Below are 22,821 nucleotides of genomic sequence, written 5' to 3'. Positions count from 1 at the left end.
TTTGTATCTACTGAAGCTTGGCTGGCCATTGGCCATGTCTAGTATTTTGGACCGGAGCTTTCACTGAAAGCTTGGCTGGCTAGTGAGCCATGTCTAATTCCTGGACCGTAGCTTTAGACTAACATTGCATGATTCCTGGAATTCTCATTAAAAATTTTGAAATCTTTATTTTTCTTTTTTCCAATTAATTTTCAAAAAATTCAAAAAAAATTTAATAAAATAAAAAAAAACCAAAAATATTGTGCTTCTTGTTTGAATCTAGTGTCAATTTTTAAGTTTGGTGGCAATCGCATATTTTTAATTTTTCTTTAAATCTTCGACGAACACATGCATTGAGTTTATTTCTTGTTTTTCATGATCTTCAAGTTGTTCTTGATGAACCTCCTTGTTTGATCTTCATATTTTTTTGTTTTGTGTTTTTTCTTGTTTTTCATATGTATTTTCAATTTGTTAGTGTCTATACATGAAAAATTTTTAAGTTTGGTGTCTTGCATGTTTTTCTTTTCTTAAAAATTTTCAAAAATAAGTTCTTGGTATTCATCTTGACATTCAAAGTGTTCTTGGTGTTCATCTTGACATTCATAAGTGTTCTTGCATGCATCATTTGTTTTGATCCAAAATTTTCATATATTGAGTCTTTTGATGTTTTTCTCTCTCCTCATAAAAAATTCAAAAATCAAAAAAATATCTTTCCTTTTTCTTCTCATAAAATTCGAAAATTTGAGTTGACTTTTTCAAAAAAAGTTTAAAATTTAGTTGTTTCTTATGAGTCAAATCAAATTTTCAATTTAAAAATACTATCTTTTTCAAAAATCAAATCTTTTTCATTTTTTCTTTCATATTTTTGAAAATTTTAAATTTTGATGTTCAAAATCTTTTTCTTATTTTACATTTCATATTTTCGAAATCAATACTAACAACTAATGTGATTGATTCAAAAATTTTAAAGTTTGTTACTTGCCTATTAAGAAAGGTTCAATCTTTAAATTTTAAAATCATATCTTTTTGTTTCAAAATCAAATCTTTTTAAATTTCTTTTTCAAATCTTTTTCAAAATAAGTTTCAATCACATCTTTTTCAAAATCAATTTCAAAATCTTTTCTAACTTCTTATCTTTTTAAAAATTGATTTTCAAATCTTTTTCAATTAACTACTTGACTTTTTGTTTGATTTTAAAAGTTTACTATTTCAATCATATCTTTTTTTCAAAACTACCTAACTAATTCTCTCTCTAATTTTCGAAAATCACCTTCCTCTTTTTCAAAATTCCTTTTTAATTAACTAATTGTTTTAACTTTTAATTTAATTTAATTTTTCTTTTTTTAGATTTTTGAATTTTAATTTTAATTTTAAATTAAAAACAAAAATATTTTTCTTTTCTTTTCAATTATTTTCGAATTCTTCCCTCTCTCATCTCCTTCTAATTATTTATTTATCTACTAACACTTCTCTTCTTCTTAAAAATTTGAACCCTCTCCTTCCTTCTGTGTTCGAATTTTTTTTCTTCTTCTACTCACATAAAGGAATCTCTATACTGTGACATAGAGGATTCCTCTTCTTTTCTGTTTTCTTCTTTTTCATATGAGCAGGAACAAGGATAAGAATATTCTTATTGAAGCTGATCCTGAACCTGAAAGGACTCTGAAGAGGAAGCTAAGGAAAGCTAAAGCACAACTCTCTGGAGAAAATCTGACAGAAATTGTCGAAAAAGAAGGAGACATGGCCGAAAATAATAACAATGCAAGGAAGATACTTGGTGACTTTACTGCACCAAATTCCAATTTACATGGAAGAAGCATCTCAATCCCTGCCATTGGAGCAAACAATTTTGAGCTAAAGCCTCAATTAGTTTCTCTGATGCAACAGAACTACAAGTTTCAAGGACTTCCATCAGAAGATCATTTTCAGTTCTTAACTGAATTCTTGCAGATCTGTGATACTATTAAGACCAATGGGGTTGACTCCGAGGTCTACAGGCTTATGCTTTTCCCGTTTGCTGTAAGAGACAGAGCTAGAATATGGTTGGACTCTCAACCTAAAGATAGCCTGAACTCTTGGGATAAGCTGGTCACGGCTTTCTTAGCCAAGTTCTTTCCTCCTCAAAAGCTTAGCAAGCTTAGAGTGGATGTTCAAACCTTCAAACAGAAAGAAGGTGAATCCCTCTATGAAGCTTGGGAGAGATACAAGTAACTGACCAAAAAGTGTCCTTCTGACATGCTTTCAGAATGGACCATCCTGGATATATTCTATGATGGTCTGTCTGAATTATCTAAGATGTTGTTGGACCATTCTGCAGGTGGATCCATTCACCTAAAGAAAATGCCTGCAGAAGCTCAGGAACTCATTGACATGGTTGCAAATAACCAGTTCATGTACACTTCTGAAAGGAATCCTGTGAGTAATGGGACGCCTCAGAGGAAGGGAGTTCTTGAAATTGATGCTCTGAATGCCATATTGGCTCAGAACAAAATATTGACTCAGCAAGTCAATATAATTTCTCAGAGTCTGAATGGATTGCAAGCTGCATCCAACAGTACTAAAGAGGCATCTTCTGAAGAAGAAGCTTATGATCCTGAGAACCCTGCAATAGCAGAGGTGAATTACATGGGTGAACCCTATGAAAACACCTATAATCCCTCATGGAGAAATCACCCAAATTTCTCATGGAAGGATCAATAAAAGCCTCAACAAGGCTTTAATAATGGTGGAAGAAACAGGTTTAGCAATAGCAAGCCTTTTCCATCATCCTCTCAGCAACAGACAGAGAATTCTGAGCAAAATTCATCTAGCTTAGCAAATATAGTCTCTGATCTATCTAAGGCCACTTTAAGTTTTATGAATAAAACAAGGTCCTCCATTAGAAATTTGGAGGCACAAGTGGGCCAGCTGAGTAAAAGAGTCACTGAAACTCCTCCTAGTACTCTCTCAAGCAATACAGAAGAGAATCCAAAAAGAGAGTGCAAGGCCATTACCTTCCTTGGTGTGGCCGAACCCAGAGAGGAGGAGGAGGACGTGAATCCTAGTGAGGAAGACCTCCTGGGACGTTCAGTGACCAATAAGGAGTTTCCCTTTGAGGAACCAAAGGAATCTGAGGCTCATCTAGAGACCATAGAGATTCTATTGAACCTCCTTTTACCATTCATGAGCTCTGATGACTATTCATCTTCTGAAGAAGATGAAGACATTGCTGAAGAGCAAGTTGCTCAATATTTAGGAGCAATCATGAAGCTGAATGCCAAATTATTTGGCAATGAGACTTGGAAGGATGAACCTCCATTGCTCATCAAGGAACTAAATGCCTTGGTTCAACAAACTCTACCTCAAAAGAAACAGGATCCTGGTAAATTCTTAATACCCTGTAACATAGGCACCATGACCTTTGAGAAGGCTCTGTGTGACCTGGGGTCAGGAATAAACTTAATGTCACTCTCTATAATGGAGAAACTGGGAATCTTTGAGGTACAAGCTGCCAAATTCTCATTAGAAATGGTAGACAAATCCATGAAACAGGCTTATAGACTAGTAGAGGACGTGTTAGTAAAGGTTGAAGGCCTTTACATCCTTGCTGATTTTATAATCCTAGACACTGGGAAGGATGAGGATGAATCCATCATCCTTGGAAGACCCTTCCTAGCCACAGCAAAAGTTGTGATTGATGTGGACAGAGGAGAGTTGGTCCTGCAACTAAATGAGGACAACCTTGTGTTTAAAACTCAAGGATCTCCTTCTGTAACCATGGAGAGTAAGCATGAAAAGCTTCTCTCACTGCAGAGTCAACCAAAGCCCCCACATTCAAACTTTAAGTTTGGTGTTGGGAGGCCACAACCAAACTCTAAGTTTAGTGTTGAACCCCCACATTCAAACTCTAATTTTGGTGTTGGGAGGTCCCAACAATGCTCTGAATATCTGTGAAGCTCCATGAGAGCTCACTGTCAAGCTATTGACATTAGAGAAGCGCTTGTTGGGAGGCAACCCAATGTTATTTAACTATATTTAATTATTTTCCATTTCTATTTTATTTTTTTAGGTTGATGATCATGTGAAGTCACAAAAACTACTGAAAAATCAAAAACAGAATGAAAAACAGCATTAAAAACAGCTCACCCTGGAGGAAGAACTTACTGGCGTTTAAACGCCAGTAAGAAGCAGCAAACTAGCATTTAACGCCAGAAAGAAGTATCAAGCTGGCGTTAAACGCCAGAAACAAGCACCAGACTGGCATTTAATGCCAGAACAGAGCAAGGAAGTGGCGTTAAACGCCAGAAACAAGCAGCAAGCTGGCGTTTAACGCCAGACATGCACTCTAAGGGCGTTTTACACGCCTAATTGGAGCAGGGATGCTAAGTCCTTGTCCTCACTGGATCTGTAGTAGAACATTTGACTGCACATCAAGAGAGCCCACTCATGGACCTCAACAAGAGCATGAGGAATTCCCTCATCAAGAAATCCCTGAGATGCCTCAAGGGATACATTCTCCTCCCCATAACTATTGGAGCAACTAAGGGAGGAGCAACAAAGACAAGAAAGAGACATAGAGGAGCTCAAGAAAACCATTGGTTCTTCAAGAAGAGGAAGACGCCACCCTCACTAAGGTGGGCCCGTTCCTTAATCTCCTTGTTCTTATTTTTCTATTTTTCGTTTACTATGCTTTATGTTCATTTATGTTTGTGTCTTTACTATATGATCATTAGTGTTTAAGTGTCCATGTCTTAAAGCTATGAATGTCCTATGAATCCATCACCTCTCTTAATTGAAAACTGTTCTAAAAACAAAAGAACAAGAAGTACATGGTTTCGAATTCATCCTTGAAACTAGTTTAATTATTTTAATGTGGTGACAATACTTTTTTGTTTTTTGAATGAATGCTTGAACATTGCATATGTCTTTTGATATTGTTGTTTATGAATGTTAAATATGTTGGCTCTTGAAAGAATGATGAAAAAGGAGAAATGTTATTTGATAATCTGAAAAATCATAAAAATAATTCTTGAAGCAAGAAAAAGCAGTGAATACAAAAGCTTGCGAAAAAAAATAGAGACAAGAAAAATGGCAAAAAAAAAGAAAGAAAAAGAAAAAGCAAGCAGAAAAAGCCAAGAGCTCTTTAACCCAAAAGGCAAGAGCAAAAAGCCAATAACCCTTAAAACCAAAAGGCAAGGGTAATAAAAAGGATCCAAGGCTTTGAGCATCAGTGGATAGGAGGGCCTAAAGGAATAAAATCCTGGCCTAAGCAGCTAAACCAAGCTGTCCCTAACCATGTGCTTGTGAAGTGAAGGTGTCAAGTGAAAACTTGAGACTGAGCAGTTAAAGTCAAAATCCAAAGCAAAAAAAGAAGAGTGTGCTTAAGAACCCTGGACACCTCTAATTGGGGACTTTAGCAAAGCTGAGTCACAATCTGAAAAGGTTCACCCAGTTATGTGTCTGTGGCATTTATGTATCCGGTGGTAATATTGGAAAACAAAGTGCTTAGGGCCACGGCCAAGACTCATAAAGTAGCTGTGTTCAAGAATCAACATACTGAACTAGGAGAATCAATAACACTATCTAAATTCTAAGTTTCTATAGATGCTATTCATTCTGAACTTCAATGATTAAAGTGAGATGCCAAAACTATTTAAGAGGCAAAAGCTACTAGTCCCGCTCATCTGATTGGAACTAAGTTTCATTGATATTTTAGAATTTATAGTATATTCTCTTCTTTTTATCCTATTTGATTTTCAGTTGCTTGGGGACAAGCAACAATTTAAGTTTGGTGTTGTGATGAACGGATAATTTATACGCTTTTTGGCATTATTTTTACATAGTTTTTAGTATGATTTAGTTAGTTTTTAGTATATTTTTATTAGTTTTTAAATAAAATTCACATTTCTGGACTTTACTATGAGTTTGTATGTTTATCTGTGATTTCAGGTATTTTCTGGCTGAAATTGAGGGACTTGAGCAAAAATCAGATTCGGAGGTTGAAGAAGGACTGCAGATGCTATTGGATTCTGACCTCCCTGCACTCAAAGTGGATTTTCTGGAGCTACAGAAGTCCAAATGGCACACTCTCAATTGCGTTAGAAAGTAGACATACAGGGCTTTCCAGCAATATATAATAGTCCATACTTTGTCCGAGTTTAGATGACGCAAACCGGTGTTCAACGCCAGCTCTCTGCCCTATTCTGGAGTTAAACGCCAGAAACAGGTTGCAAAGTAGAGTTAAACGCCAGAAACAGGTTACAAACTGGCGTTCAACTCCAAGGAAGACCTCTACACGTGAAAGCTTCAATGCTCAGCCCAAGCAGACACCAAGTGGGCCCCGGAAGTGGATTTTTGCATCATTTACTCATTTCTGTAAACTCTAGTAACTAGTTTAGTATAAATAGGACTTTTTACTATTGTATTTACATCTTCGGATCATCTTTGGATTATCTTTTGATCATTTGATCACGTTTAGGAGGCTGGCCATTCGGCCATGCCTGGACCATTATCACTTATGTATTTTCAACGGTAGAGTTTCTACACACCATAGATTAAGGTGTGGAGCTCTGCTGTTCCTCATGAATTAATGCAAAGTACTATTGTTTTTCTATTCAATTCAAGCCTATTTCTTCTCTAAGATATCCATTCGCACCCAAGAACATGATGAATGTAATGATTATGTGATGCTCATCATCATTCTCATTTATGAACGTGTGCCTGACAAACACTTCCGTTCTACATACAAACAAGCTTGAATGCATATCTCTTACCCTCCTGATCTACGATCAGAGTCTTCGTGGTATAGGCTAGAATTATTGGCGGCCATTCTTGAGATCCGGAAAGTCTAAACCTTGTCTGTGGTATTCCGAGTAGGATCTGGGATGGTATGGCTGTGACGAGCTTCAAACTCGCGAGTGCTGGGCGTAGTGACAGACGCAAAAGGATTACTGAATCCTATTCCAGTATGATCGAGAACCGACAGATGATTAGCCGTGCGGTGACAGCGCATTTTGGACCATTTTCACTGAGAGGACGGGAAGTAGCCATTGACAACGGTGATGCCCTACATAAAGCTTGCCATTGAAAGGAGTATGAAGGATTTGATGAAGACAGTAGGAAAGCAGAGTTTCAGAAGGAACAAAAGTATCTCCATACGCTTATCTGAAGTTCTCACCAACGAATTACATAAGTATTTCTATCCTATTTTATATTTTAATTATATTTTAATTATCAAATCTCCATAACCATTTGAATCCCTCTGACTGAGATTTACAAGGTGACCATAGCTTGCTTCAAGCCGACAATCTCCGTGGGATCGACCCTTACTCACATAAGGTTTATTACTTGGACGACCCAGTGCACTTGCTGGTTAGTTGTGCGAAATTGTGACAAAGAATTAAGATTATGAACGTGTGTATAAAGTTTTTGACGCCGTTACCAAGGAATGAACGATCACGATTTTGCATACCAGAAACCGACAAAAATTTTAGAAAAATTTTTTAACAGTTAACTAATTTAAAATAATAAAATAAAATGAAGGTTCTCGATGGCTCAGAGAAGGAGGTTGAATCTATAGCCTCTTTTAAACTTGTTGAGTCTGCAGACTGCTTGTAACATGCTCCCATGTTGCTGCAGGTTCCTCGGAAACGCGCGAAAACCCTGCAACGCTTCAAGGATTCCGAGGCAACACGCCCCCTGCGTGTTGCCAGGGTACTGCCACCTGTCTGATCCCGCCACATCACCACGTCTCCCGCGTGTTGTCGGAGAACTGCCACCTGCTGACGCACCCTGTCACCATGCCCCCTGCGTGTCCCTACATCCACACACCCGCAAAACACTCCATTTCCAATATTGAGCAAAAATACCTATGAGTATTTCATATGAAAAATAAATTCTAAAATATGAGCATCTATATAGAAAAAACACACACATTAGCTCTCTACATTATTAAAAAACACCATTAAAATTTTAACAATAAAAATAAAAAGGGTTGGATCACCGGTTGGGTTCCTAGAGCATGTCCAATGGTGATAAAATGAAGGTCACATTCACTATTTCTCTGACAAAAAGTGGAGACCGAGCATTGAAAGAAAATGAAGTTGAATTTCTTCACATTTTTTGAAGCAAATGAAACCTTGCTCAGAAGAACTAAACTTGTTTAAAAAAAAGCCAACCAAAGTTAAACACGTGTGACTAATAATTTATTAATATAAATAATTATATTTAATCAATATTAAATTATAATTAATTAAATTTCTTTATATAAAATAATAAATTTAATTTTTACACATTACAAAATAATTTTTGTTGAATTGTTTATTTTTATTTATAAAATTTAAAATGCTTACTATATTAAAAAATAATCGTTATAATATTAACTATCGTAAAATTAACCCATTATTATGTATTATTGTTATATATAAATTATTTTTTGAATATTAATATTTTTTAATAGTGAATTATTTTTTAATTTATAAATTTAAATAATATTATTATAAAAAAATAATAATTATATTAATTTTAATTAATTAATTGAATAAAATCATAACAGAAATTGAAAAGTTAATTCCTGCTAATAAAAAAAATATTTTAAATTTTTCATATTAGAGATGGTCTTATAATCTTGCAAATTACAAACTGCACCCTAACTTAAGTCGTACCTGTTTCTAAACACCTGCTCCCGCTTCCTGCCATTTGTTTAACAGCGAAAACCCTATTTTTCAAGAATTCCAAGTTCCATTGCTTAATTCATAAACCCAAAATCTCTTCGATTCTATTTATTTATTTATTTATTCTCCAAGAAGCCGTACGCTTCAGTTCAGTCTTCTCTTGCTTGTTCCCAAACGATGTCGTATCGCCCAACCGGAAATTCAAGGACCGATGTCCGCCGGAGCCGCTATAAGGTGGCTGTGGACGCCGAGGAGGGTCGCCGGCGTCGAGAAGACACCATGGTGGAGATCAGGAAGAACCGAAGGGAAGAGAGCTTGCAGAAGAAGCGGCGCGAGGGTCTCCAAGCACAGCAGATTCCCGCTTCCGCACAATCCACTGTGCTAGAGAAGAAGGTCAATTCTCAATTTTCCACAATCTATACTCTCTTTTTTTTATCTCATTATAATAATTTTCTCCCGTTTTTATCCCTGGAAAATCAGGATCGTTAGTTTACTTGGATGCGACCTTGGTTGAACTGTTCACTCATGATTATCTAATTGTTTTGATCTTCTGATTTTGTTATATTTATATTTTCTGTAGAGACTTTAGTAGTTTTAATAAGAATGTTGATAGCAGTTGTGTTACTTTGTTTACACTGAACATTTATGGTGGTGCAGTTGGAACACCTACCTACGATGGTTGCAGGTGTTTATTCTGATGATAATAGCCTGCAGCTGGAAGCAACAACTCAGTTCCGGAAGTTGCTTTCGATCGGTTAGATATTTGGTCTTTATAGTTTATGCTACTACCTCATTTATCTCTGGCGGTTTTATTGGGCCCTTTTTGGAGATAAGTTCACTTAATTGGATGTTTTTTGTGTTCCAGAGCGTTGTCCGCCGATTGAGGAGGTTATACAGGCTGGTGTGGTTTCTAGGTTTGTTGAATTTCTTTCGAGGGATGACTTTCCGCAGTTGCAGGTTTGTTGTCTACATGTAACTTGTTTTGTTTGATTAGTCTAATAACTTGAAAGTATAGGTAGGGTATACGGACGCAGAACAGATGGGATACTTTAAAGTTTGAAAATTACAAGATTCAGAGATGGCATATGTAATTAAAAAATTGAAAATTTATATAAGATAATTCATCTTTTAATTTTGATAATATCATATATGTATCCATCACTCATGTCTTGTTTTCTTCATTCAATATTAAAAATTATTTAAAAATATGAATAAACTCAAAATTTGCATGTCATTCCTTTTCTTAAGTAAAATTTCCCTCAGTCGTATATGTGAATTGTGAAATGTATCATTAGTGTGCCATATAAGATCTAGCATGGACATGTAGAAACAATTGGCTAGACATGTTTTCTAACTTCTAATGTATTCTATTGACTATGTTCATTGCATGTTGTTAGTTTGAGGCAGCCTGGGCTTTGACAAATATAGCTTCTGGAACATCTGAAAACACCAAAGTGGTCATTGATCATGGAGCTGTCCCTATTTTTGTAAGGCTCCTTGCTTCTCCCAGTGATGATGTCCGTGAACAGGTATCTTTTTTTGTGCTGTTGCATCCTTTACTTTTTGGGGAACATATACTTGTTGCATGCGTATAATTATTGTTTTTGTTATGTTTGTGAAATTAAAAATATGGATCATGATTATGAAATGCAGTTGTTTCTCTTGCACTCTGGATTTTGATAAGATACTTGTTGTGGGTACAATGTTGTTATGTATGTGCTCATGCCTACAAAGAAAGGGGGAGGGATCTTAATGAATGTGCTGAACATTACTATTTAGTATTAATATGTAGTAGACAATACTGCAATACCTTGTATGTAAACTGTCCGTGGCATCTTTTGTTAAAAGTTCTGATTTAACCACTTGTTTTTGGTTTCCAGGCAGTGTGGGCCTTAGGAAATGTTGCTGGGGATTCTCCTAGATGCCGTGATCTTGTACTTAGTCATGGTGCACTGCTTCCTCTGTTGGCACAATTGAATGAACATGCCAAACTTTCCATGCTTACGAATGCTACCTGGACACTTTCAAACTTCTGCAGGGGGAAGCCACAGCCTCCTTTTGATCAGGTGGAAAAAAGAGTTTATTTAGTGCCTTAATCTGTCTGAATAATTCAGTCTTGGAAAATTGATTGTCTGGTCGTTAGATGTGTTTGCAAGTTTTTGTTTTGGAGAGAATGGAGGGAAAGGGAGGTCTTGAAGTGTAAAGCTAAGTCTGTGTTATACTTTAAACCCTTCTCTTCTCTCCCTTCCCCATCGAAATCAAAGTTCGGAACATATCTTTACTTTCCTTTTTAAATGTTGTAGTACAGTCCTTTATCACAATGAGTTCTATATGTACATGTTTGTACCCTATTGATTAGAATGTTCTTGTATTTTTTAGCATACTTAATTACTTGTTAGAGTTGGTTTTGTGATCTGATGAGCAATGTCCCTTAGCTTTTTCTCCTTTCTCTAAAAAATCAATTCATTGCAATTCTATCATAATGTGCCTAGTATGTGCCAGCATTCTTCTTTGTTAATAGTTGTTACGGATCATCAAATATTTAATTTCATTGCACTTGTACTAAATGTCTTAGTGGCTAAGTAACAGCTACAGAAATAATTTATTTGCGAGGTTTCCATTTGCTACATCATTGGTTTATCCATTTTCTGTTTTTCAACATTTCTCTCTTCTACTTAATTGAAGTTACTTTCCTTTTAAACAGGTGAAACCTGCTCTTCCTGCCCTTGCTAGTCTTATCCATTCAAATGATGAAGAAGTCTTGACAGATGCTTGTTGGGCACTTTCATATCTTTCTGATGGTACAAATGACAAAATTCAAGCTGTAATTGAAGCTGGTGTCTGTCCCCGGCTAGTTGAGCTTTTAATGTGAGTATTAAACATATGGCTGGTGTCCTAATGACCCAATCTCATTTTTTTGTCAAATCCTGACTTTTATTTTCTCTCTTTTTGGGTTTTAAAAACTCTTGTCCAGGCACCCATCCCCTTCAGTTCTAATTCCTGCTCTTCGTACAGTTGGAAATATTGTCACTGGAGATGATATGCAAACTCAGGTATTAAGTTCCAGAATATATCACAGTTCCTTTGTTGTGATCAGTACCTCACATTCTCACTGTGCCTTTCTGTATTGAGGGACATAGACACAGCATGCCTTTCTCAATTGATTGTGATGCCCTTCTTTTCCCTTCCAATGTTTTTCCACATTACTATTTCTGTCGTATAACATTTCACCTCTTCCCCTCTGTTATTGTTGTTGTTGTTGAGCTTGAGCACTTTAAAATTGACCTTTTATCCTTTTTTTTTCCCTTTCAAATTTGAATTTGAATGTTTTGGTCAAGTATTCGACTTATCAGTTGATTATCAATTATGTGCTTCGTAGATCATCAAATATTTATTGGTTTGTCTAGTCACTGCTTGCTTTGCTCTCTTTCTGATTCATCTACAGATGTGCCACAGGCATCAAACTGTAATGTTATTGCTGGAGTTGAATTCCAAATTTTTCTTCAGATAGATTTGGCGATTATATAAAGTATAATTCAGTACATTGAAAGATAATGGGTTTCGTAATTTTTCTTTCAACTTACTACATTGCCATGTTCAATCTAAACATGTTTCTGACGATAATTGCCTAATTAAACTTGGTGTTACAGTAATTAAATGTTCTTGTCAATACTTATTCGGGTTTTTTTAAGTGCGATTCTTTTCTCCATAGGTTATCATCAACCATCAAGCTCTTCCTTGCCTTCTTAATCTGTTGTCTAATAATTTTAAAAAAAGCATCAAGAAGGAAGCTTGTTGGACCATATCGAACATCACAGCTGGTAATAAACAGCAGATTCAGGTATAGCATGCTCCCCTCTCTTTATTTTTGTTGTACTTGTGTGTTTTGATAATTAAAATTTAGGGATGACAGTGGGGATCCATGGGGGTGGAGACCCTGCCCCAGCCCCCATCCCCATCCATACGGGTCTCTGGGGGGATGGCAGATATCCACTGGTATTCATGGACATTAATCGAAGAATTTTTTTTAAAGAAAATCTAAAAAAATACAAACATAATGATCAGAACATAAATCAATCCAACATAACAACACAATTCAACATAATCCAACGTACACACTAAAAATTGATAAAATTCATTATAAAAATTAATATGCTTTGAAACAAAATAACATAAAACTCCATTTACATCCATGCCATTCCAAAATCAAAGCATTCAATTAATGTAAGTTAAGGGGCATTTAGTAATTCACATTTTCCGGGGATTTCATGGGTCTCCATGAGGGGAGTGCCTCTTCCCCCTGCGTCCCCATTTATTCCCGAAGATGGATCCCCATCCCTGTGGTGGTTTTGCGGATCTCCATTTAGCTCCCTGGTAATCCTGTGGGTACCCATTATGACGTTTTTTTTTTTTTGCCATCCCATTAAACTTCATAATATTCTCTTCTAATTCTGAATGATCTTGTGTTTTTCAATTACAGGCTGTAATTGAGTCTAATATAATTGGTCATTTGGTCAGCCTGCTTCAAAATGCTGAGTTTGACATCAAGAAAGAGGCTGCTTGGGCTATATCAAATGCTACATCTGGTGGATCTCATGAACAAATCAAGTATGGAGAGTAGCTTTTGTTTGCAATATCCCCTGGATGTTATAGCATTCTTATGATACTTTTAGTATCAAGTTATGATTATTTATTGTGCTTGACAGGTACTTGGTAAGCCAAGGGTGTATCAAGCCCTTGTGCGATCTTCTCATCTGTCCTGATCCTAGAATTGTGACAGTTTGTCTGGAAGGACTGGAAAACATCTTGAAGGTGGGAGAAACTAATAAAAATATGGGCACTATTGGTGATGTGAATCTATATGCCCAAATGATTGACGATGCGGAGGGTTTGGAGAAAATTGAGAACCTTCAGAGTCATGATAACACAGAGATTTATGAAAAGGCAGTGAAGATTCTTGAAACATACTGGTTGGAGGGAGATGACGAGACTATGCCTCCAGGGGATGGTTCACAACCAGGGTTTAACTTTGGTGGCTCTGATGGTCCTGCTGTGCCACCCGGTGGATTCAACTTTTAATTAGAAGATATTCATGCTTTTTCTTGGGTAACAATTATGTTGATCTTCCCCTCATTCCTATTTCTGTAAATCCTTGAATATTCCGTAGAATTGATATTGGTGATTTGTTTGTGGCTTGTTTTCTTTAATATTCAAGACATTATTCAGAAGTTTGTCAACTGCAGGAATTTTGGCTGGCTTAAAGTCGTCCAGTACCACAGGACAACAATTGGGGTAAAGTTAATGCTGTCATTGTGTGCATCCTATAAGGTCCATCCTTGGTAAATAAGAGGATTGCTGAACCCAGCTTTGGTTTTCGCAGTGGCTGGTTTTACATATCACATGGTGTCAGATGAGTTGTGGCATGGTTTTTTTTGCCACTTTAGATTGCACTTACGGGTTCATTCTGCCAAGTAATCATCATCATAGAATTGATGTTCAGTCTTGTGGTCTTTCCTTTGTAATATGCTAAATATTATGTCTGTCCTTCATTATAGTTACAAGAAAACATTGAAATCTTTGTTTTCCCTGATGTTTCCCCGAATGGGCGTTTTTTCGTTGTTTTTTTGTGTCTTTCTAGTTTGGTTTGAGTAGCAGAAAAATAGTTTGGTGCTAACATTTTTTTTAATTATCAACTGTCAAATGTCAAAACATTATACATAGTTTCTTATCTCGTTTGTTGGTTCTCCAACAAAATACCTCCCTATTTAACGGTCTCAAAGTGGGGTTCATTGATTATAGCATTCAGCCTAATTATACATATAGATATTTTATATATTTTGTATTTAGACTTTTTTATTTATCTTTTCTCATTGTTACAGTCATTCGTAAAGTCAAATATTAAATAGAGTGGGAAGGTAGGAACAACCTTTTCTGGTTGTTTTATTTAAATACAGTCATGATATATCGATAATTATTTTGCTTTTCGAAGTTCATGACATGAAGGGCATTTGGTCTAGTGGTATGATTCTCGCTTAGGGTGCGAGAGGTCCCGAGTTCAATTCTCGGAATGCCCCAGGTTTTTTTTGTCATATTAATATATAATAATTAAGCAGTCACTCACTCTAATAATGTTCTAACTTTTTTATTAATTTTTTTTTACTATTTTATTTATAGATAAAAAGTCATTGCTAGTTGCTACCATAGCCAGTAGTATTGTACTAGCGTTGCTGGAGAGTGGAGAGTGGAGACATCGGAATCAAACAAGAGGTAGCAGTGAGGGATGGCGAAAATTTCAGTAGCCACTAGTGAGGAAAAAAAAACATAGCGTACGAAAATAATAAAAAAAAATTAATATGAATATATTTTGATATCTAAAATTTAAGTATATTAATTAAATTTTTAATAATTTAATTAACATATAAAAATACATCACTTAAAAATATTTTTTTCTCATTTCAATATATTGGTAAAATTGTATAATATATTTAGGACAAAGTATTATTTTGGTCTTCAACGTTTGGGCCGAATGCTAATTTGGTTCTTAACGTTTTGAACGTCCTATTTCAATCCCAAAAAAGTTTGAAGCGGGTTTAATGTTGTCCCATAATTAAATTTGACATAAATAATTCACATAATTGAAAAGTCAATAGCATTCGATTTCAGTATGTAAATAAAATTAATCCACCAATGATCACTAATATAAAAATTTTTTTTTTTAATTTCGGAGCGTTGATAATTGATTATTAGGATTTGGAGTTTTGTACAAAAAGAAACTTGAGAAGTGTTATAACTTACAAGAAGACTAACACACTAGAATAAGACCCGTGCTATATGTAGGGAGGTAAATTAATTATACTATATAATATATTTGGGTAAATACCCTTTCCGGCCCCTAACCATTTTTCCGTGGGACGAATTGCCCATTAATCATCACTAAACCTCAAGCAGGTCCTCACCCATCTATATAACCTAACCATTCGACCCCTGTAACCAGTTGCCAAAGGGTTGCCAGTATGACGTGTAAGGTGGAGGCTGAGCTGTCTATGCCAAGTGCCACGTGTCACGTGTCAATTGGAATCGTTTCAGGGACAAATTACCCCCTCATTGCAAGTGAAACGTCGTCGTTGCTTGGCACTCCCATAAATCCCCTTCGTTGAAGGATTGAAAGGGTGGTGGTTTTCATCTTGCATCGATGTGAGAAGACTCCGCAACAGTGGCCATGGATATTCCAAATTCTGGTTCGTCATACAGTTGTGAAAAAACGATGCGGTGGGTATGACGAGATTTGGAGCAATAGAATGAGTGCTGATAGAAGCAGTCTAGAAAGAGTATCGAGGATGAGGAAGAAGAAATTTGTTTATCCAATGTGAAATTTTATTCGAATCTAAGGAAGCTTTTCTTTGGTTATTCTTATTTTAAAGTAAGTTTTATATTTAGGGTCTAGTTTAGTGTGCTGAGTTATTTGGTGATTTTTGGAGTTTAACACTAGTTATCTTTGTTATAGAACAACGCACGACATTGCAAGTACTTTGCTTGGCTAGATGAGTGGTGCGCAGAAATCGTGACGGTTCCATTCCTTGGTAACGGCGCTAAAAACTCAATACGCACGTTCATGATCTTAGTTCTTTGTCACAACTTCGCACAACTAACCAGCAAGTGCACTGGGTCGTCCAAGTAATAAACCTTACGTGAGTAAGGGTCGATCCCACGGAGATTGTCGGCTTGAAGCAAGCTATGGTCACCTTGTAAATATCAGTCAGGCGGATTCAATTGATTATAGAGATTTAATAATTAAAAGATAAATAAAATGTAAAATAAAGATAGTGATACTTATGTAGTTCATTGGTGAGAATTTCAGATAAGGGTATAGAGATGCGTTCGTTCCTCCTGAACCTCTGCTTTCCTATTGTCTTCATCCAATCATTCATACTCCTTTCTATGGCAAGCTGTATGTTAGGCATCACCGTTGTCAATGGGTACATCCTGTCCTCTCAGTGAAAATGGTCCAATGCGCTGTCACTGCATGGCTAATCATCTGTCGGTTCTCGATCATACTGGAATAGGATCCATTGATCCTTTTGCGTCTGTCACTACGCCCAGCACTCGCGAGTTTGAAGCTCGTCGCAGCCATCCCTTCCCAGATCCTACTCGGAATACCACAGACAAGGTTTAGACTTTCCGGATCTCAAGAATGGCCGTCCATGGATTCTAACTTATACCACGAAGATTCTGATTAAGGAATCCCAGAGATACTCATTCAATCTAAGGTAGAACGGAAGTGGTTGCCAGGCACGCGTTCATAGGTTGGGAATGATGATGACTGTCACGATCATCACATTCATATTGAAGTGCGAATAAATATCTTAGAATCGGAATAAGCTTGAATTGAATAGAAAAACAATAGTACTTTGTATTAATTCATGAGGAACAGTAGAGCTCCACGCCTTAATCTATGGTGTGTAGAAACTCTACCGTTGAAAATACATAAGTGATAATGGAGTTCATTGGTCTCGGCCCCAGAGGGGAACCGGAGTCACCAAGACTTTGAATACAATAATAAAAAGTCCTATTTATACTAAACTAGTTACTAGGGTTTACAGAAATGAGTAAATGATGCAGAAATCCACTTCCGGGGCCCACTTGGTGTGTGCTTGGGTTGAGCATTGAGCTTTACACGTGTAGAGGCTTCTCTTGGAGTTTAACGCCAGTTTGTAACCTGTTTCTGGTGTTTAACTCCACTTTGCAACCTATTTCTGGCGTTTAACTCCAGAATGCAACATGGAACTGGCGTTGAACGCCAGTTTGTGTCATCTAAACTCGGGCAAAGTATGGACTATTATATATTGATGGAAAGTCCTGGATGTCTACTTTCCAACGCAATTGAGAGCGTGCCATTTGGAGTTCTGTAGCTCCAGAAAATCCACTTTGAGTGCAGGAAGGTCAGAATCCAACAGCATCTGCAGTCCTTCTTCAACCTCTGAATCTGATTTTTGCTCAAGTCCCTTAATTTCAGCCAGAAAATACCTGAAATCACAGAAAAATACACAAACTCATAGTAAAGTCCAGAAATGTGATTTTTATTTAAAAACTAATAAAAATATACTAAAAACTAACTAAATCATACTAAAAACTATGTAAAAACAATGCCAAAAAGCGTATAAATTATCCGCTCATCACAACACCAAACTTAAATTGTTGCTTGTCCCCAAGCAACTGAAAATCAAATAGGATAAAAAGAAGAGAATATACTATAAATTCCAAAATATCAATGAAACTTAGCTCCAATCAAATGAGCGGGACTTGTAGCTTTTTGCCTCTTGAATAGTTTTGGCATCTCACTTTATCCCTTGAAGTTCAGAATGATTGGCATCTATAGGAACTTAGAATTCAGACAATGTTATTGATTCTCCTAGTTCAGTATGTTGATTCTTGAACACAGCTACTTTATGAGTCTTGGCCGTGGCCCTAAGCACTTTGTTTTCCAGTATTACCACCGGATACATAAATGCCACAGACACATAACTGGGTGAACCTTTTCAGATTGTGACTCAGCTTTGCTAAATCCCCAATTAGAGGTGTCCAGGGTTCTTAAGCACACTCTTTTTTTTGCTTTGGACCTTGACTCTAACCGCTCAGTCTCAAGTTTTCACTTGACACCTTCACGCCACAAGCACATGGTTAGGGACAGCTTGGTTTAGCCGCTTAGGCCAGGATTTTATTCCTTTAGGCCCTCCTATCCACTGATGCTCAAAGCCTTGGATCCTTTTTACTCTTGCCTTTTGGTTTTAAGGGCTATTGGCTTTTTGCTCTTGCCTCTTGGTTTAAAGAGCTTTTGGCTTTTTCTGCTTCTTTTTTCTTTTTCCTTTTTTTTTCGCAATTTTTTTTCTGCAAGCTTTGTTCTTCACTGCTTTTTCTTGCTTCAAGAATCAATTTTATGATTTTTCAGATTATCAAATAACATTTCTCCTTTTTCCTTATTCTTCAAGAGCCAACATATTTAACATTCATAAACATCAAATTCAAAAGACATATGCACTGTTCAAGCATTCATTCAGAAAACAAAAAGTATTGTCACCACATCAAAATAATTAAACTAGTTTCAAGGATGAATTCGAAACCATGTACTTCTTGTTCTTTTGTTTTTAGAACATTTTTTTATTTAAGAGAGGTGATGGATTCATAGGACATTCATAACTTTAAGGCATAGACACTTAGACACTACTGATCATATAGTAAAGACACAAACATAAATAAAATATAAAGCTCAAAAATCGAAAAACAGTAAAATAAATAGACAAGGAGATTAAGGAATGAGTCCACCTTAGTGAGGGTGGCGTCTTCCTCTTCTTGAAGAACCAATGGTGCTTTTGAGCTCCTCTATGTCTCTTCCTTGCCTTTGTTGCTCCTCCCTCACGGTTCTTTGATCTTCTCTAATCTCATGGAGGATGATGGAGTGCTCTTGGTGCTCCACCCTTAGTTGTCCCATATTGGAACTTAATTCTCCTAGGGAGGTGTTGATTTGCTCCCAATAGTTTTGTGGAGGAAAGTGCATCCCTTGAGGCATCTCAGGGATTTCATGGTGAGGAATTTCCTTATGTTCATGTTGAGGTCCATGATCTCTTATTTGCTCCATCCTTTTCTTAGTGATGGGCTTGTCTTCTTGAGTCAATTCTCCATTGAGCTCCTTCCTCACATATGTCTATGAGGACTTGGTCCAACCTTTGATCAAATTTGACCCTTCTTGTGTAGGGGCGTGCGTTCTCTTCCATCATTGGCAAGTTGAATGCCAGCCTTACATTTTTCGGACTGAAATCTAAGTATTTCCCCCGAACCATGGTAAGCCAATGCTTTGGATTCGGGTTCACACTTTGATCATGGTTCCTAGTGATCCATGCGTTTGCATAGAACTCTTGAACCATTAGGATCCCGACTTGTTGAATGGGGTTGGTGAGAACTTCCCAACCTCTTCTTCGAATCTCATGTCGGATCTCCGGATACTCATTCTTTTTGAGCTTGAAAGGAACCTCAGGGATCACTTTCTTCTTGGCCACAACTTCATAGAAGTGGTCTTGATGGACCTTTGAGATGAATCTCTCCATCTCCCATGACTCAGAGGTGGAAGCAATTGCCTTTCCTTTCCTCTTTCTAGAGGTTTCTCTGGCCTTAGGTACCATAAATGGTTATGGAAAAACAAAAAGCTATGCTTTTACCACACCAAACTTAAAATGTTTGCTCGTCCCTGAGCAAAAGAAGAAAGAAAGAAGGACAAGAAGAAGAGAAATGGATGAGAGAGAGAGAGAGGGGTGTAGTCGGCCAAGGGGAAGAAGAGAGGGTTGTGTTGTGTGAAAATGAAGAAGGAATGAGGGGTTTACATAGGAGAGTGGGGAGGGTTAGGGTTCGGCCATTAGGGTTGGGTTTGGGAGGGAAAATAGTTTGAATTTTGAAGGTAGGTGGGGTTTGTGGGGAAGAGAGGATGGATGTGAGTGGTGAAGAGGTGATGGGAAAGAGTGATTGAGGTGATTGGTGAAGGGTATTTGGGGAAGAGAGTTATGAAAAGGTGTGAAGAAGAGAGAAGAAAAAGTGGGGATCCTGTGGGGTCCACAGATCAAGTGGGGTCAAGGACTTAACATCCCTGCTCCAATTAGGCGTGTAAAACACCCTTGCTGTGCAATCCTGGCGTTTAACGCCAGACTGCTGCCTGTTTCTGGCGTTAAACGCCCAAATATAGCTTGTTTCTGGCGTTTAACGCCAGGAAGATGCTTGTTTCTGGCGTTAAACGCCATCTTGGTGCCTGTTTCTGGCGTTAAACGCCAGACAGATGCTTATTTCTGGCGTTTAAATGCCAGACTGTACTCCTTCAAGGTGTGCTATTTTCAATGCTGTTTTTCATTATGTTTTTGATTTTTCAGTAGTTTTTGTGACTTCACATGATCATTAACCTAATAAAACACGAAATAACAAAAAGAAAATAAAATAAATATGATTAAATAACATTGGGTTGCCTCCCAACAAGCGCTTCTTTAATGTCAATAGCTTGATAGTGAGCTCTCATGGAGCCTCACAGATAACCAGAGCAAGGTTGGAACCTCCCAACACCAAACTTAGAGTTTGACTGTGGGGGCTTTGGTTGACTCTGCAGTGAGAGAAGCTTTTCATGCTTCCTCTCTATGGTTACGGAAGGAGATCCTTGAGTCTTAAATACAAGGTTGTCCTCATTCAGTTGAAGGACTAACTCTCCTCTATCCACATCAATCACAGCTCTTGCTGTGGCTAGGAAGGGTCTTCCAAGGATGATAGATTCATCCTCTTCCTTCCGAGTCTATAGGATTATGAAATCAGCAAGGATGTAAAGGCCTTTAACCTTTACTAACACGTCCTCTACTTGTCCATAAGCCTGTTTTCTTGAGTTGTCTGCCATCTCTAATGAGATTCTTGCAGCTTGCACCTCAAAGATCCCTAGTTTCTCCATTATAGAGAGTGGCATTAAGTTTATTCCTGACCCCAGGTCACACAGAGCCTTTTCAAAGGTCATGGTGCCTATGGTACAGGGTATTAAGAATTTGCCTGGATCCTGTTTCTTTTGAGGTAATTTCTGCCTATCCAATGCATTTAGTTCATTGGTGAGCAAGGGAGGTTCATCTTCCCAAGTCTCATTACCAAATAGTTTGGCATTCAGCTTCATGATTGCACCAAGGTATTTAGCAACTTGCTCTTCAGTAATGTCTTTATCCTCTTCAGAGGAAGAATACTCATCAGAGCTCATGAAGGGCAGAAGGAGGTTCAATGGAATCTATATGGTCTCTAGATGAGCCTCAGATTCCTTTGGTTCCTCAAAGGGATACTCCTTATTGGTCACTGGACGTCCCAGGAGGTCTTCCTCACTAGGATTCACGTCCTTCTCCTCCTCTCTGGGTTCGGCCACACCAAGTAAGGTTATGGCCTTGCACTCTCTTTTTGGATTCTCTTCTGTATTGCTTGGGAGAGTACTAGGAGGGGTTTCAGTGACTCTTTTACTCAACTGGCCCACTTGTGCCTCCAAATTTCTAATGGAGGACCTTGTTTCATTCATGAAACTCACAGTGGCTTTAGATAGATCAGAGACTATATTTGCTAAGCTAGATGGATTCTGCTCAGAATTCTCTGTCTGTTGCTGAGTGGATAATGGAAAAGGCTTGTTATTGCTAAGCCTGTTTCTTCCACCATTATTAAAGCCTTGTTGAGGCTTTTGTTGATCCTTCCATGAGAAATTTGGATAATTTCTCCATCAGGGATTATAGGTGTTTCCATAGGGTTCACCCATGTAAGTCACCTCTGCTATTGCAGGGTTCTCAGGATCATAAGCTTCTTCTTCAGAAGATGCCTCTTTAGTACTGTTGGATGATTCCTTCAATCCATTCAGACTCTGAGAGATCATATTGACTTGCTGAGTCAATATTTTATTCTGAGCCAATATGGCATTCAGAGTATCAATTTCAAGAACTTCCTTCCTCTGAGGCGTCTCATTACTCACAGGATTCCTTTTAGAAGTGTACATGAACTGGTTATTTGCAACCATGTCAATGAGTTCTTGAGCTTCTGCAGGCATTTTCTTTAGGTGAACGGATCCACCTGCAGAATGGTCCAATGACATCTTTGATAATTCAGACAGACCATCATAGAATATATCCAGGACGGTCCATTCTGAAAGCATGTCAGAAGGACACTTTTTGGTCAGTTCCTTGTATCTCTCCCAAGCTTCATAGAGGGATTCACCTTTCTTTTGTCTGAAGGTTTAAACATCCACTCTAAGCTTGCTAAGCTTTTGAGGAGGAAAGAACTTGGCTAAGAAAGCCGTGACCAGCTTATCCTAAGAGTTCAGGCTGTCTTTAAGTTGAGAGTCCAACCATATTCTAGCTCTGTCTCTTACAGCAAATGGGAAAAGCATAAGCCTGTAGACCTCGGGATAAACCCCATTGGTCTTAACAGTATCACAGATCTGCAAGAATTCAGTTAAGAACTGAAAGGGATCTTCGGATGGAAGTCCATAAAACTTGCAATTCTGTTGAATCAGAGAAAATAGTTGAGGTTTCAGCTCAAAATTGTTTGCTCCAATAGCAGGGATTGAGATGCTTCTTCCATGTAAATTGGAATTAGGTGCAGTAAAGTCACCAAGCATCTTCCTTGCATTGTTATTATTTTCGGCCATGCCTCC

General features: G+C 37.4%; 1 protein-coding gene and 3 non-coding genes across 4 annotated transcripts; 3 read left to right on the top strand and 1 right to left on the bottom strand.

Moving 5' to 3' along the window:
• Positions 1 to 2,112: 2,112 nt before the first annotated feature.
• Positions 2,113 to 2,220, bottom strand: LOC148544262 (small nucleolar RNA R71). The gene has a single exon (XR_015900288.1). It is a non-coding gene; the product is annotated as a small nucleolar RNA R71 (small nucleolar RNA).
• Positions 2,221 to 8,572: 6,352 nt separating this feature from the next.
• LOC107618130 (importin subunit alpha-2) lies at positions 8,573 to 14,426 on the top strand. Its single transcript, XM_016320085.3, has 11 exons — positions 8,573 to 9,023; positions 9,288 to 9,384; positions 9,496 to 9,587; positions 10,028 to 10,159; positions 10,511 to 10,696; positions 11,335 to 11,498; positions 11,605 to 11,683; positions 12,343 to 12,471; positions 13,111 to 13,238; positions 13,337 to 13,736; positions 13,874 to 14,426. Exons 1-10 carry the CDS (start codon positions 8,808 to 8,810, stop codon positions 13,707 to 13,709), a joined length of 1,596 nt encoding a protein of 531 aa, XP_016175571.1. The 5' UTR covers positions 8,573 to 8,807; the 3' UTR covers positions 13,710 to 13,736; positions 13,874 to 14,426.
• Positions 14,427 to 14,632: 206 nt separating this feature from the next.
• Positions 14,633 to 14,704, top strand: TRNAP-AGG (transfer RNA proline (anticodon AGG)). Its single transcript has one exon. It is a non-coding gene; the product is annotated as a tRNA-Pro (tRNA).
• A 7,610-nt stretch (positions 14,705 to 22,314) lies between these two features.
• On the top strand, positions 22,315 to 22,422 carry LOC148544261 (small nucleolar RNA R71). The gene has a single exon (XR_015901138.1). It is a non-coding gene; the product is annotated as a small nucleolar RNA R71 (small nucleolar RNA).
• Positions 22,423 to 22,821: the final 399 nt, after the last annotated feature.

The sequence above is a fragment of the Arachis ipaensis genome, chromosome B9 (assembly GCF_059453495.1).
Source record: "Arachis ipaensis isolate K30076 ecotype BB chromosome B9, ASM5945349v1, whole genome shotgun sequence".
NCBI lineage: Eukaryota > Viridiplantae > Streptophyta > Magnoliopsida > Fabales > Fabaceae > Arachis > Arachis ipaensis.
This window is presented reverse-complemented; position numbering and strand designations above follow the sequence as displayed.